The following is a 16,569-nucleotide window of genomic DNA, read 5'->3' on the forward strand; positions in this document are numbered from 1 at the left end:
GAACGCGTTGGTCCGTGCGGTGCCCGCGACATGGAACGACTGAAACGAGTATAACCATCACTGAGTAGGGGGGAAGGGGGGGATACTAGCAGTCGGGTAGGGGTGTTGTACCATTAGCTGAAACGACCCGTAGAAACCCGAACGAGATCGATGGTAAGGATACAGGGAAGCAACCTTTACAGCCAACGTACATAAAGTGATGCTGGATGAAGCAGAACCACGTAAAAAGCGAAGAACGAAAATATATTGCGAGTTCAAAGTCCAGTAGGTTGAAATCAAATGAAAGAAGTTCTTGTGAGTCCCTGCACTGAAGATTCGAAGCACGGACTCACAGAAACCATTGTTTTCTTGCTAGTTAGTGCATAATCTTTGCAGGATTAGAAGACTTAAAGAACGCAATCGTCGTGTTGAAGGAACAACTTTCATTTCAGTTGTCATAGTACCAATCGCAGCACACCGCAGCACCTAAATATGGGGGGTGCTGCGATAGGTGCTGCGGCGTGCTGCGGTACATGGGCGTTTCGTATCATAATGCAGAACTCACTTCGTAATACACGTCATAATGTAAACTCCAAAGCATTAATGGTATATTTTTGTCATCATAGGAGGCCGGAACTACGTAAGTGTGTAGCTAGACATACCGGCAGACATGGTTCACCGCGAGTACTAGTGAGAGTCTGCTCTACGAGTAAATAGTGCCTGCACATTCACGCTTAGTATGTTCACCCAGCCTGTCAGTATCTGGATTTAGAAAGCTGGAAGCTGAGATCTGTTGGTAGTGAAGGCACGAAAAGACAGAACTCAAGTGGGGACCCTTCAGTGCACCAGTTCAAGCTAAGTCCAGAGTGAGTTGATCGTAGTAAAGTCTTGAAGGATGTTGATAAACGACACTGAGAGGCATGTGGTTGGTGATAACATAAAGATAACTTCACTTTGGAACGTCGCGGCAGTTGCCGCAGCATTGTTATACAATGCCCGTTTGCCTGGCTAGTTAAAATGTTTTTCGTCACTTCGGTGTGCATTCATTTTATTGAAGACGCCTAGCCATAGCCAGCTGACTTATCACATACATCCATAGAGTCATTGAATGCTTGGCGTTCAGATCAGTGTCACAACTCTGACGGAATCACCGAACTTCCGGAATCCGAACCCATCATTCAGCATCATGATCAACGCTCATCAACGTATGGATGGATCTGCCCCACCCAAAATTGATCGTCCCTTACCCGTGCCGGTCGCTCTTGATAACCATTGTCAACCCACGCATGCATGCTCTCTGCTCTTCATACCGTCCATCCAGGCTGGGAGCTATCTTAGCGCTTACTCCATAAGCCTCGCAGTTAGTCTTATTGAATACCGTATTCTGCCGCGATGTCACTGGGAACTATACATATGGCCAGATCTGGCCTACTACCTTAGCGCAAGGGCAACGAATTGCCACGGCTTGACCTTATCTCCGCGTACGGCTGTGTACCTGCAACCTTGCCGTCCAGCCTACGTATCACGTTGAGCTTGAATGGCCTCCCACTTAGTATTTGCAGCGTACGGCATCTCCTCGACTCTTGCAGACTGACTAGCGGGTTCACTGGTGCACGACACTTGCTTGAGACACCGGTTCTGGCTCCTATGAATAGTGACTCCTCATATATAAGCACCGGTGCCGCACGGCAGGCACTCCCCTGTTGTTAAAGCCGGTGAACTTCGTACTCATACCGCAGCCTCAGAAGTGACTATAAATCTCCCGCCAGATTCCACATCGAATCCATCACAAGAATGAAGATTTCTACTACTATCTCTATACTACCTGGCTCTCCATCAAGCCTCTGGACAACCATGCGTTCGGTTGGCACATTCAATATCGCTTGTTCATTTGTAGCACTTTGGGCCTTTGTCAAAGTTCTAAGGACCCTCCGCTGGCGATTGAAGACCACTCAACTACGGGGTCCACCTCGTTCCAGCATCGTATATGGCGTTTCGAACGACCTCGTCTCATCTACAGATACTGCTGCAATGTATGAACGTTGGGCGGACGAATATGGGGTAGTATATATGATTCCGAGCGTCCTCGGGCAGACTAAAATCGTGCTATGTGACCCAAAAGCTATAGCACATTTCTATGCCCGAGAGACATGGACCTATGTACAGACGCCCCTTGCGTCAGTGATCCTAGAGACCTCGGTATGTTGATATCTTCTTCTGATTTCGTCTGTCTGATATCTCTCATCAGATCGGCAGAGGGGTACTATGGTCTCACGGTGAAAGCCACAGGAGGTGGTGTTCAAATCTTGTCCTCGCGCCAGTGACTGATTAATACCCCGCGAATTAGGCAGCGGAAGGCCCTCACGCCAGCTTTTAGTAACGCAGCTATTCGGAGACTTACATCAGTGTTTTATGACTCAGCATACAAGGTAAGAATTTACAACCTCGGAAATGCGACATCTCTCAGCTTATTCTACAGGTCAAGGGTGCATGGGATACTGCTATAGAATCGAGCAAGGATGGCAATGCGGTCATTGAAGTCCAGAACTGGTGCGTAGCTTTCCTGGCTTGAAAAGTTGCATTCTAAACAACTTCAAGGATGAATCATACCTCGTACGCGATGGATCCCTTTGCTATTTATTATTTAAGCCTTGAAACTGAGGCGACATCAGTCTAGATACGATTGGCATCGCCGGTTTCTCCCATGATTTTGGCTCGCTCGATGGGAAGCACGCTACCGTGACCGAAGCGTTTGATACGTTCGGGAACAATGCACGGGCCTCAGTGGCGAACAAGGTTTTTATTTTGCTCTCGGAAGTATTTCCTACCATCGCCAAGATTCCCACTAAGCGGACGATTCGGAACAAGAAACTTGGCGTGATCATGGGCGAAATATCCAACAAATTGTTGATTCGCAGTCGCCAGGAGAAGGGCGCGAATATGAACGAGGCAGAAGAGGAGAAGTCCGTTATTGGACTGTTGCGTACGTTCTCTGAATTTATCGTAGTCCCTTCATTTACGTCACGACAACAGTCAAAGCCGAAGGTCAGGATGCCGAGCTTCGCCTGTCCGAGGAGGAAGTAGTGGCTGAGGTCCGTGGAGACTATTCTAGCGACGGATTTCAAGCTAACGTCATGCAGATGAAGGTCTTGCTTCTCGCGGGTTACGAGACGACATCCAGTGAGTCGATTTCTTTTCCACTGCTATCATATTGGCTGATTCTTCGTTGCCAGTCAGTCTTACGGTTAGTCTGCTGTCCGATGATGTCTGTGCACAATATTCATGGAATGATCAGTGGGCACTGATCGAACTATCGCGACACCTCGATGTCCAAACCAGACTCAGAGAGGAACTGCTTGTGTTTGGTGCTGATCCGACATATGACCAATTAAAAGCCAACCTCCCGTTCTTGGATGCTGTTGTCCATGAAATTCTACGACTCCATCCTCCGGTATCCGAATTCGTTCGGCTTGTGAGTGCGCCTGCCTAACTTTGAATATACACCTGATAGTAGATCGCCAGGCCGCCGCAGACGATGTTATTCCTTTGGGTGAACCTGTGCGCACGGCGTCCGGGAAAATGACCGACAATATATCTGTAGCCAAGGGGTCATTGATTACGATCTCAGCCGGAGCAATCAATCGCTCTTTATCCATCTGGGGACCTGACGCAAAGGAATTCAAGCCTGACCGTTGGCTAACTGAAGGGGGCATCAGTGGGAAGGCCAAGGAAGTCCAAGGTCATAGGCATTTGCTGACATTTGTCGACGGCCCGAGGACATGTCTTGGAAAAGACTTTGCACTTGCGGAATTCAAGGTGATTTTTACGCATCCACTTGTTTCGACGTGACTCACTGCGATATAGACGGTTTTATCGGTTCTGGTGAAGAATTTCATGTTTGAGATGCGGGATGGACCAGATACTCAGCTTGAGATTGCGAGGGGGATTTTACCTCGTCCGCGGGTTGTTGGAGAGGATGGTATTGGGGTACCTTTACGCGTTCGTCGGTACGAATGATTGGTTGCTGACAGGTTTAAATATTTTCCTCACTTGTCCGCGGCTGGAGCTCTTGCATTGTATTCAGATCAGAAGTACCTGTAGCTTAATATCGTTACCACTCAATTAATATTGGCTCTCTATGCAATGAAAGGCTTGGGGAGTGGAGCCTGTCGTTCGATGTTCGTCCAGATCTCAGGTTCAAGGGATGGTTCATTCAACGGGACGCAAGCCCGCCTTGCTGAGAAATTTCAATATAATTGAAAAACAAGGATGATGATGATAGGGATGATGGCAATGATAGCGATTAGGACAGAAGACGTGCGCTTCACGAGGAAGCGGCTCTATACATAATATTCAAAAACGGAAGATGCACGCATATCCAAGCATAAGAATTCTTCATATAGCTGTCTTGGATATCAGTCAATCACTCGGGTTGTATAGTCTGCTCATCCACGCGACCACAAGTGTCTGCGTATCGTGATGACGGACATAAGAAGACAAGAAATACCGACATCGAGGCCAATGATCTTGCGATCGATACTAGAAAATACATGTCCTGGTATAAAAGCTTGGAGGTCTGTGAGTCCCAGCATCATGGAATTTGTAGGACACGTATACCGGTATCACTCTAGGTGGTTTACCTGGATACCGCGAGAAGCACAAGCCTTCTGCAGATCAGCGAGAAAAAACGCAGGACCTTCTGGATGGAGATCACTGCCACAGGACAAACATCCAGCGATTGCAGGGAGGGTTGCCAATTCGACTGTAGCAGCGGCAGCACAGTAGGGATGGCGTCGCAGGAGATCGCGAATGTCTCCAACGATGATGGTAGATTAAGAAAGGTTCCGTATCGAAATCCCATCCACCAATGCGAAGCCTTTGCAGGCCCGTGAACCTAGATGGCGCTCTAATAGTCTCAACGTCGCTCTGCGCCATCAACCTCTTGATGTGTAGCTGCTTCACAGAACTTCCAATGACCTCAACCAAGTGACCCATGCTCAGACCAACTTCTTGCACTTCCTGATGTTACGCTCAGCGTCGTCAGACGTCTTAGCAATAATCAAAAGTCGTCAAAAGTTCTAGCTAACACCCTAGTGTTAAAGTCGTGCGAGTAAGAGGATAGATTGCAGGCCCTGGTCTGTGTAGGTCAAGTTAAAGAGTACAAACAGTAGGTACGAGGTTTATATAAAGGTATTGAAGAGGCGAATGAATAATAGAAGCGGTGCTTAAATAGTAATGAGCCAATGAGAAAAAGAGAAAGAGAATTGTACGATAGAATGTTCTAGAAGTACACGTAATAGAAGTGTGATATGTGAAGATGTGAAAGTGTGAAGGGTGTGACATAGTGTGACTGTGACAGGTTTAGGGGAAAAAGGATAACCGTAACATTACCCCTGTTTTAGGTGATAATCTGAGTACTACGAAGAATAATTAAAGATGATGTGCTCGTTTATAAGAGGAAAGGATATCGGAAGCATTACCCATTTGTCTCTCTGTCATCCATTCGTTCTCGGAACTCAGGAATCCCTTCCATTTTACGTTGTAATATCTGCGTGAGGTTGAACCTCGATGTCCCACTGATGGCTTCTATCTCTTGTTCTTCCTCGCCGTCAATTAGGTCAGGTGGTGGTGCGACGAAGTTTGGACCATGAGTATTGTTTTCTTTATAAGGGGATAGAAGGGCGGCGTGGAAGACTGGGTGTATGCTGCCATTGTGTGGGGAGTAAGAGGCAATAGGTAACTGGGGATAGGACGTCGGAGATGGTAAATGGTCCCTCTCGTTTAGGTGCGAGTTTATGGTTGGGATATCCAAGATGAAGGTTTTTGGATTCGAGCCATACTTTATTGCCTTTGTTGAATGGTACGAACTTAGATGTGATTCGTTGTCTCATTGTATTGCGCGCTAATTCATGAGCGGCTAAAGCTTCGTCACGTGCTTTGTTGAGGATGATGAGACGTTGTTCGACGTTTGGGATATCGCTCTTTGGATGGAGGTTGGGAAGGTGTTTGGGGTGGTAGCCCATCATGAGATAGAATGGTGATGTTCCACGAGCGGAATGATGGCGGGAGTTATGGACGAACTCTGCAAGAGGGAGCATGGATGCCCAGCCAGTCACATCGTTTGCGCAGAAGATCCGGAGGTAAACTTCGAGTTCTTGGTTAACTCGTTCGGTTTCTCCATCACTCTGGGGATGGAACACAGTGGAAAGGGAGTTCTTGTATCCGAGGAGTTTTCCGAGTTCGATCTGGAATCTGGATGCAAATTGGGGTCCTCAGTCAGAGATAATCTTATCATAAAGTCCGTATCTAGAGAATACTTTAGAAAAGAAAACATTTGCGACACCTTCAGCGTCTATCGTTTTGTTGCATGGGGTGAGGATTACTCCCTTCGAAAGGCCATGGTCTACCACGACCATAATGCTATCGTAGCCATTGGAAGGTGGGAGGTCGGTTATGAGGTCGGTAGAGCAATGGGCGAAGGGTCGGTTAGATATTGGTGCGGGAATGGGGCACAGGGGTGGAGTTGACGGGTGCGTGTTTACTTTGTTCTGTTGGCAGATGCTACAACCGTCGACGAAAGTTCTTTATGAACGTGGATAGGCCGGGCCACCAGTAGTCTCGTGAGAGGAGTTCCTGGGTTTTGTATTGTCCTGGATGGCCTGCTGTAGGGGAGTCATGATGAAGAGAGGTAATATTGTGATGAAGGTCGCCTGGGGGTACATAAGTAAGTCCTTTGTAAGTAAGAATACCATCGGAAAGTTTCCAGTCAGATAATGATGATCAGAGAGGGGGAGGAATATTAGGGTTCTGAAGTGCATCAAGCGCCAGTTGAACTACTGGGTCGATGGAAGAAGAGATACGTAATTGTTCAGAAAGAGAAGCGGAATTGATGAACATATAATCAGGAAGGAGTTGTATACTAGAGTTGTCCTTTTCGACACTATCGTCTGGAAGGTGATCCGGTCTATGGGAAAGGGCGTCTGGAATAGTTAAGTCTTTTCCTGGTACAAACTTGAAACGGATATCGAATTGAGAGAGGAACGTTTGCCAACGTGCTTGGCGTCTATTGAGATCTTGTACGTCACGGAAGTAAGTGAGGTTCTTATGATCAGTTTGAACTTCTACTGGGAAGGGAGAGCCTAAGAGATAATGGCGCCAAGCTTTGAGCGCTCGAATGATGGCAAGGAGTTCTCGGTCATAGATCTGATAATTTCTTTCGGCGGGGGGCAAAGGATTGGGAAAGATATGAACAGGGGAGCCATTCGCCGTTAGGGTCTTTTTGGAGGAGTACTGCGCCGGTGGCATATAAGGAGGCATCAGTGGCGATGGCGAATGGGGAGTGTCGATTGGGGATTTGGAGGATGGGAGCGGAGGTGAAGATAGATTTCAACTTTTGAAATGCGGAGTTGCGTTCGTTGGTCCACTCGAACGGCATGTCTTTCTTTGTAAGATCTATCGGGGGACGAGCGATGGTTGAGTAGTCAGCGATAAAATGACGATAGAAGTTGGCAAATCCAAGGAAAGATCGGACTTCTTTGACTTTCTTCGGGGTTTCCCATTCAGAGATTCCTTTCAGTTTAGCCGGGTGCATAGCTACCGATCCAGGTTTGATGATCATGCCGAGATATTCTATTTCTTCTACGTTGAACGTGCATTTCTCCGGTTTGAGGTATAAGCGGTGTTCTCGAAGTCTTTCTAATACGCAGTGTGTTCGTTTCTGATGGGTTTTGAAGTCGTCTGAGAAAATCAGTATATCGTCCATGTAAATGATTAGCCATCCTTCCTGGAGCATATCTCCGAACATATCATTCATCATAGATTGGAAGGTGGCGGGAGAATTACACATGCCAAAGAACATTACCGTGGGTTCGAAGAGCCCTCTAGCCGTTGCAAACGCTGCTTTCCATTGATCGGTTTTCTTAAGTCGGACGTTATTATATCCCCATCGGATGTCCATTTTGGTAAAGATCTTTGCGTTCTTTAGCTTATCTATAAGATCAGAGATTAGCGGAAGTGGATAGTTGTTCTTAACTGTATGTTCGTTCAAGTAGCAATAGTCCTGGCAGGGTCGGAGGGAACCATCTTTCTTCCCAACGAAGAAGAATGGAGATGATTGTGGAGATTCGGAGGGGATGATGGTGCCTTTAGCGAGGTTTTCGTCAATGAAATCGTTCATGGCTTTCTCTTCCGCGGGATTAAGTGGATAAATTTTGCATTTACGCGGTTCGAAGGTGTCTTTCAGATCGATTTTGTGGTCAAATTTGCGTTCCGGTGGGAGAGTTCCATTAGCTACTTCTCCGAATACGTCTTTGTATTTTTGGAAGACCTCGGGTACGAGTTCTTCGAACGTCTTCTTCGGTTTGGCGGCATCCTGGGCGAGGGTTTGAGAAATATTGTCGGCTTTCCTGACTAAAGTTCCTCGGGTAGAGAAGTATCGGTGGTCAGCGGGGATGTGTTCATCTGTGAGAGGGGATTAAAAGGTTTCATAGGTTCCAATGACGTGATCGCCTTTGCAGTATGCGATCAAGAATTCGTCAGGTTCCAATTCTTCCTCTGTGTCGTCGGCAGGTTTGGGGTCAAGGAGTTTGGGAATTTCGGAGGAATACGGGATACTTTCCATAGCAGGATCCCATTCATCTTCTAGGGTTTCCTGAGTGTCGAAGAATGTTTGTTCTTCTTTGTCTTCGACTTCTTTGATATACGCGCTTCGTTCGTGTAGTGTTACTTCTTCTTTTGTCCAGTCTATTTGAGGGTTTTCTTCTTTTAGCCAGGAAATTCCCAGGATGATGTCCTCTCCTCCTAGAGAGGTTACAAGGAAACGTCTTTCCATGTGAATTCCTTTGATTCGGAATGATAATTTACAAGCATGTGTGATCTGACCTTGCTTGTTGAGCGTCCCGTCAACATTCCTAACTTTTATTGGTTTTCTTAGTTTTTCTGTGGGGATGGAGTTCCGTCGTACGAACATCCAGTCGATGAACTCCCCTTCTGCTCCACAGTCAATTAGAGCTGCGGCTTCGGCGATGCTAGAGTCAAAGGTTAAAGGCAAACGTATAGAATTAGAGTCGCCGATCAATTGTACTACTAGTCTGATTCCAGGAGATACTGATGCCGGTTCAGTCTCCTCTAGGCAAAATCCTTCTCTTCCGACTTCTTTGCCTGGCGCACTTTGAATGCCTTCCACTCTAAAAACTCTTTGTAGTCTTCATCGTCATCTTTGCTCGCCTTCTTGGCAGCGGTCTGGGTGCGTGGTGTAAACGCCGGATGGTTGGGGCAGTCTTTGATGAGGCCTTTCTTTCCGCATTTGAAGCAGAGGCCGTTCTTGCGTCTACGCTCTCTCTCCTGCGGGGTTAGGTAGGCTTTCTTTACTTGCCGTTCTTCCTCCTCTCCTTCTACTTCCGTCCTATCTATGTCCATAGCGTAGGGGTCTCGGGATTTGTAGTTAGTGGGTGCGGTAAAGTTGCAACGTGATTCTACTTCTAAGGCTTTTTCAAGCCAAGTGTCTATGGTTGTCGGTACATTCTCGAAGTTTAGTATGGTATTTACGATTTCTTTCTTTAGTCTGTTTCTAAAGAACATAATCTTCATGCTTTCTTCCGTGATGCCCATGTCTGCTAGGATGGTGTGGAAGATGGACGTGTAGGCTGGTACACTGCTTGTTTGTTTCAAGGTGGAGATGCGACGGATTGCTGTGTCCACGACGTTCTTTGGGTGAAACGTCTTCTTGAATTGTTCGAGGAAGTTTTCGAAGGTTCCATAGGTTTTGGTAGTGCTGGCATCTTTAAATTGCCCTTCCGCCCATTTAGCGGCTTCTCCTCTGGTCATGAGGGATAGTACACATACGATTTTCTGTTTGTTGATGGTGTATACGGAGTCATTGATATCAAGGTAGGCTTCTACCTGTAGAAGCCATCCTTTGGCGGTGCGGGTGTCACCGTTGAAGGCAGGGGGAACATTGCCTATCAATTTGGGCATATCGTCGTCGTCGTCTGAGGTAGGTTCTAGATCTGATTCGTCTAAGGGTGGTTGTTGAGCTGGGGGAAGTGGTGTGCGGACTGGGGGAAGTGGTACGTGTGCGGGGATAGGAGAGACGAGTGGGGTTTCTGGGTAGTCGTTGTCGACATAAGATTGGGTGTCAAAGTCCCAATGTGTTCCTTTCTTGGCTTTGCTGTTTCTGAAGGTTCTCCACTGGTGGATAGTGAATACATTGTCGTCGGTGTCAGGTGCGGTCCAAGTTCCTAATAGTGCATCCCAGGTGAAGCCGGGGTACTGCTTTCCGTGTGTGGCCGTTTTGACTTATCGGGTAGCAACAGCAGTATAAACCGCGGATGCTAAGTCAAGGGTTCGTGGTGGTCGCCGAAGTCGGGGGACAGGCGGTCTGAAAAGTAACTTGACCTTTTGTTACGCTCAGCGTCGTCAGACGTCTTAGCAATAATCAAAAGTCGTCAAAAGTTCTAGCTAACACCCTAGTGTTAGAGTCGTGCGAGTAAGAGGATAGATTGCAGGCCCTGGTCTGCGTAGGTCAAGTTAAAGAGTACAAACAGTAGGTACGAGGTTTATATAAAGGTATTGAAGAGGCGAATGAATAATAGAAGTGGAGCTTAAATAGTAATGAGCCAATGAGAAAAAGAGAAAGAGAATTGTACGATAGAATGTTCTAGAAGTACACATAATAGAAGTGTGATATGTGAAGATGTGAAAGTGTGAAGGGTGTGACATAGTGTGACTGTGACAGGTTTAGGGGAAAAAGGATAACCGTAACATCCAATGACTCGATGCTTTTGGAACTGGATGCGAATAGCCAGTTACACAGACCAGGAGATAAGTCTGTCTGGTATATCGATGAAACTATGTTCTAGGACATGGGCATCACCGTGAATCTGAAGTATCTCGAAGGACTCGAGGTCCTGCCTAAACACTTGGAACCCCTCCAGATATGGGTACTTATGAAGGGACCATATGGGCACGTACAATGTTGAATTACATATTCCGGATGATGCGAACACGTGTATATGCACTAGTCCACAAATGCTTTGAAGCCTCTGCAGGATGCTCAGCATCTAATGAAGCATCACCCTAGGCTCGTTCGCTCACTGGGGGATTGACAAACCACGCAGTTTCCTACTCGCTCTCTGCCCATCTCCGATCCACAAAACCATCTATTTCCCTTCCAGTATTCCTCGCCATCTCTTCAATCTCTGGAGTGCCTTTTGGGCTGCGGACTAAATTCTCCATTGTGATTCCCCACTCGGTCACTGCAGGCAGACATTTCGGCAGGGTGGATGGTGAAGGTGGAGGTGGAGGCTCGTCATTGCCTGTAAATCCACATAGTCCGTCCTCACCTGTTCATGGGAGGGTGATACTTAACCATGTCTAACTATACACAGTACGTTTTGTAAGTTTGTTTGTAAACCATCAATCCCCTACAATTAAGCTTAATGGCTTCTGATTCCTTTGGTGATTCTCAGGCTTCCAAGAATCGCACTACCACCGGAAAAATCACCAAATTGGAATATTCCAATAATCTCACTATTCCCACATACCTCCCTGGCTCTACTGCTGCACCAGAGCTTTCCCCTTGCTCACTCATGTATATAAGTAGTAGAATGGCATGTACATACATAAAATGATACAATAGACCGCTTTTTTCATTGTCTGAGAGCTTGTACAGCAGTCTACAGTGCTGACTACAATATGTGCATCCCAGGACTAAAACATATTCGATATTTTGCCCCTTTAGCAGGGAAGCAATTCTGACTGTATATATCATATATTATAGTGTTAATGAATATATTACACCGCTTATTTGAGCCTCTGAAGTGTCCTACATCAGTAGATATGTTAAATTCATGAATACCTCTCAAAAAACATAAACCAGTTCGCATTTTTTAGTGTTTAGGTATATAGACTGGTGAATATTATTCCTAACATCTCTTCACTAGTATATACAATATATCAAGAGTATATGTCAGTAGGATCAGTCCCTGGGGTCATATGTATTGTCATCTTCCTGGTGGTTCACCCCCTGAGAAACTTTTTCCTGCAGCTCCGGCTCTCTAGGATGGTATGTAGTCTGTTACTATGAACATATGGAATATATTTATCACATAGGTATAACAGAACAATACCAGGATCCTTGTCTACAATCCAAAGTCACTTCCTGCCTACAATGTAACATATTTTCGCATTTTTGAGGTTTTTCACTCTATTCTCACTACATAGACTATACCAGCTGTTCATATATCCCTTATAGTACATATATAAAGCCCTCCCAAGGCCATGATCAAGTAGAAATATGTCAGAGTAATGATATCAAGCACATATCTCCTATTCTCACTGATAAGAATTCCCAGACATGAATATAGTAAAATATTATAATCAGACTATTATAGAGTACACTATATATACCAAGTAATACAGTTCTCGACTACCAGAAGGATCCATGAATAATTGACAGCAGGGGAATCCTATAGATAAGAAAAAGGTCGTGGGAAAGTCAAAAAGTTCAAACATCGAAAAAGTACTATGCACCAACAGTCTATGCATGGGTGGTCTCACCATAATAATGCAACAAATTGAGACCACAACACTTCCACATTGCCTTTACCTTCACAACATATATTAGTATAGTATATTTAAGTAGTTTACAATGTATTCTATACATGACTGCTGTACAATGAAAAAAGCGGTCTATTGTATCATTTTATGTATGTACATGCCATTCTACTACTTATATACATGAGTGAGCAAGGGGAAAGCTCTGGTGCAGCAGTAGAGCCAGGGAGGTATGTGGGAATAGTGAGATTATTGGAATATCCCAATTTGGTGATTTTTCCGGTGGTAGTGCTATTCTTGGAAGCCTGAGAATCACCAAAGGAATCAGAAGCCATTAAGCTTAATTGTAGGGGATTGATGGTTTACAAATAAACTTACAAAACCATACCATTTCTAATCAGTGAGTATTATGCTAAATTTTAACAGTATAGCCTGCCATCCTACTGAATCTATGTATCAATTTCTGCAGGAATAAGAGCCGGGTGGAAGATAGGAACTTGCGACCAGATAAGAGTGTGTTCAATTTCGATAGGAACAGAGTAAGGCCAGTCATTCTGAATAATACTGATCAGCTCTGAGTCAACAGGGATATCGGTTCTGAAGTATTCAGGTGCGTCTGGGGGCAGCAGTGGGAGTGGCTAGTCAGATTTAGAGTGTGAGATAGACACTTCCTTCGGCCTGGTATCACTATTGAGTACTGAGGGTAAGAGCGAAGAGTATCAGGCTTTCCCCATTGGAGACGGTGGTTGATAAGGTAGTTTATTTGAGGCCATTGAGCGTTCTCGACGTGTTCTTACTCTATGACACACACCCATTGAGCCACACTCTTTTACAATTCCCGGAGACCACATGTTATATCTCTTTTGCAGTACCCTATCACGCTTTAGCAGCCTGAGATCCCTTGATCAATTTTGTAGTGTCAGCATTGTCAGTCTTGTTCACATCGACGATAAAATATACCCAGAATTCACAAAGGTCTTGAGCTGGACCCATGTGAACTTGGCTGGATAGTGTGAGAGCAGTTCTTCTCTTGTCGGAGGACCTGCATGTAGGGGAACTTGTGTGATCTTCTGGGAAACGTCGTCTGATGTATCCAAGGGCGGCTCTATGGTCATCGTCATTAACAAGTAATGTGGATGTAAATGGACCTGCAGTTTGTTTACCAAAAGCTTTAGATCCAAACAAACAATGTGACTCTTCTCCCACCAACTGCCTCAACAACAAACATGAGAAGGTCCAGCCTGGGGCCACATGGAAGGACAACCGCATGGTGGGACATCAGCTGTTCCCATCCTGCCACCATTCGTATGTGAAGCCACCTAGTGAAATTTACACTAGGTCCATCACTAATGAAAAGACCTTGTCAGACATTAATTCACGGGTTTTACTTACCTCTATTACATCGCGAGGTAATGAGCAGAGTTGCCAGAACTTTGAGAGTAGTAGAGTATGTGGGTAGACTCTACCATAGCATCACCAAAAGTCCCAAACCTAGATCTACTTAGATATGGAAAGTGCAGGCAAGTGCTAGTTGCAGCACCAAGGAACAGGTGCATCCGGTTGGTCAGGTACCAACAGCTCAAAATCATCCAGATATTGACATCTCCGAAAGCTCACTTGATGTTCATTGCGCTGTCATACTGCCAAGTATCTTATCACATGCTGGTTGTATCTAAGTCCTGCCAAGCTGTTGTCATCTAGACATTGTAAGATTGTGAGACTGGTTTTAATGCTCAATACGAGTTATCTGCCAGACATCCTGTCATATGCTGGCTGCATCTAAGTCCTGGACTCCTGCCATACTGCCTTCATTCAGATATTGTGACATCATACAAGTAGTTTGCTGCTCAGTGCTCAACTACTACAGTCAGACCACTGAATGTGTGATCATATGCTGATTATGCTCTGATATCCTGCTGACGCATGATCAGACCAATCATAAAATATAAACACATATCATTCTGATAGTACAATTTCTGAGCGTGGATACATGGCAGCTGAAAGTATGAAATAAAGAATCAAGATGGGGGCTGAATGTATGAATGATACAAAAACTTCAAATGAGGAGATCAAAGGCGTATACGGCACTGCCTAGGAAAAAATGGTGCACATGAACCCTACTAAGGAGCGCATCAGTCTAAAGCAGAAATGTTGTTTAATCAGACTCAGAAAACACACCCATGAATGAGAATTACTTTCTGCCCTTCAAGCTGCGAGTCTTCTTGGAGGCAGCAGTAGTCTTACCAACATTCCTGGCATGTTTGGGTGGACTCAGAGTGGGCACCTCTGTCTCATCTTCAGTGAGAGGACTGTCATCTTCAATTCTGTCCAGCCTTCGCTTGCCGGACCCTATTTCTGAGGCTGTAGATGGGAAGTTGGGTGTCATACTAGGAACAGGTGATAGCAGAGACCCAGCAGGTGAGACTGGTGTGCTGGCAGCCTGGGATTGTTGTGTAGTGGGGTCAGTTAGGACCTCAGCAGCAGCTGCAGCCTCAGGCAATATTGTCTGGGTATTGAAGCTAGTTAGTTAAGAATGTTGTAGAGTAATGTATTCAACACACCTTATGATGTGCAGTTGCCATATGCATGTTGTGCTGTTTCCTCATCAAGGCAAGGTTGTCGCCATTGTCAACATCGTCATCACTCAAATCAACAGCAACAAGGCCCCTCTTGTGATCAAAAACCACCCTTGATAGAATTAGCACACCAGATCAATGTAAGACGGAGCAAGGATACTCAACTTGTTCCACCATTCAAGCAGTGACACTGCCCACATTTGATCTGGTGCATCTTGGATTGCTTTGATGAGTCAGGTATATGCCTCAGGATAGCGATACATGCCATCAGTCTCTACCCATTTATCATGCGTGGCAATACTGAAGCGACTTTATAACATCTGTTAGATAGTGGTATAAATAAATTCTATTGCAGAACACACCTGGATGAATGCATATGCAATATGCTCAGCCTCAACCTTCTCCATGCCATGTAATTTGGCATTACCTGAGTGGATCGTGTTCGCATCTCCATCAGGGAGGAGCGCAGATGATGGGGAAGTGAATATGTGACAGAAAACCTAGATACATGAGACTTTACTGACAAGAGAAGAGGAGATACTCACACGCTTCAAATAATAACTTTGTAAAAATCCTTCTTGAACATTGTCTGGGTCAAAATCTGCGCCAGGTGGATCACCTGCATATGAAAATGCAGGCCATGCAGCCATTTGCATCTTGATCACTGCATTCTGTAGTTGGGCTTGTACTCTAAAAGTCACCAATGAGATGGTTGGGTATTTTGAAGAACATGCATGTACTTTTTTGGATCTTCATGAAATGCTTTGACATGCTTGATAGGACACAGCAGCGCTGCAAGTTGGGGGTGATTAACGCCAAGTTTAGCACAAGATTTGTTGTCAGTAAAAATTGTAGGGCTCAGCCCCTCATCTGTAGGCCTTGGGGCGGCATACTGTCCAATGCAAGTTTTCAGGTGACTGGTATCATCTGACTGTACCTGACTCATAATGCCCTGCATCTTCAAGTTCTTGGAGCTCAAATGTAAGGTGAAGTGCATTTATGTAATGGATAACCTTGGTCAGGACATCCAGTAGCTTGAACTGTTGTTTGATGCTTCCGTATGCAAGTATGCGCAGGTATGGTGCTCCTGCTAAGATCTTTGTAAAGTTTTTCATATGCCGTTCTTGGGAATCTTCGCTTCTGTAAAGGCAATGTTATCCAGCAGCTGAAGACAATGAAACAAAATGAAGCACTTACATCAGAGACAAGACTTCCTTCCTCTGTGCCTTGACTGATTCATCCTCTGGTTTATCTGACACCTGGGCAGCCTAGTCCTCTTCCATCAACATGGCAATGCAGAACATATCATTCAGGATGCAGAACATGTCAACAGCCCGAGGAATCCAACATGCAAAATGCAAGCACTGTTCCCATGGAGCAATATTGCCTTTTCTATTGTATAAGGTGAGCTATAATGTGGCATTGCACTATTGAGTATCAAGTTGGTGTACCTTTTATT

General features: G+C 45.4%; 3 protein-coding genes across 3 annotated transcripts; 1 reads left to right on the forward strand and 2 right to left on the reverse strand.

Annotated features, from left to right (window-relative positions):
• The first annotated feature begins 1,712 nt into the window (after positions 1-1,712).
• EDB91DRAFT_1346563 (cytochrome P450) lies at positions 1,713-4,492 on the forward strand. The gene is made up of 11 exons (XM_041325892.1): positions 1,713-2,178; positions 2,228-2,271; positions 2,327-2,408; positions 2,459-2,529; positions 2,578-2,592; positions 2,652-2,962; positions 3,013-3,159; positions 3,213-3,223; positions 3,275-3,451; positions 3,502-3,795; positions 3,844-4,492. Exons 1-11 carry the CDS (start codon positions 1,774-1,776, stop codon positions 3,994-3,996), a joined length of 1,710 nt encoding a protein of 569 aa, XP_041177917.1. The 5' UTR covers positions 1,713-1,773; the 3' UTR covers positions 3,997-4,492.
• A 6,608-nt stretch (positions 4,493-11,100) lies between these two features.
• EDB91DRAFT_1128403 (uncharacterized protein) lies at positions 11,101-13,382 on the reverse strand (the record flags this gene model as incomplete). The annotated part of the gene is made up of 4 exons (XM_041318527.1): positions 11,101-11,316; positions 13,032-13,172; positions 13,203-13,229; positions 13,346-13,382. Coding segments are annotated over 3 exons (384 nt in total), but the record flags the coding sequence as incomplete, so codon positions are not given.
• A 2,228-nt stretch (positions 13,383-15,610) lies between these two features.
• On the reverse strand, positions 15,611-16,056 carry EDB91DRAFT_1051986 (uncharacterized protein; the record flags this gene model as incomplete). Its single annotated transcript, XM_041313642.1, has 2 exons — positions 15,611-15,800; positions 15,851-16,056. The coding sequence occupies 2 exons, from the start codon at positions 16,054-16,056 to the stop codon at positions 15,611-15,613; spliced, it is 396 nt and encodes a 131-aa protein (XP_041177919.1).
• Positions 16,057-16,569: the final 513 nt, after the last annotated feature.

Source organism: Suillus paluster, assembly GCF_016628075.1.
Source record: "Suillus paluster strain FC165 chromosome Unknown EDB91scaffold_21, whole genome shotgun sequence".
Lineage (NCBI taxonomy): Eukaryota > Fungi > Basidiomycota > Agaricomycetes > Boletales > Suillaceae > Suillus > Suillus paluster.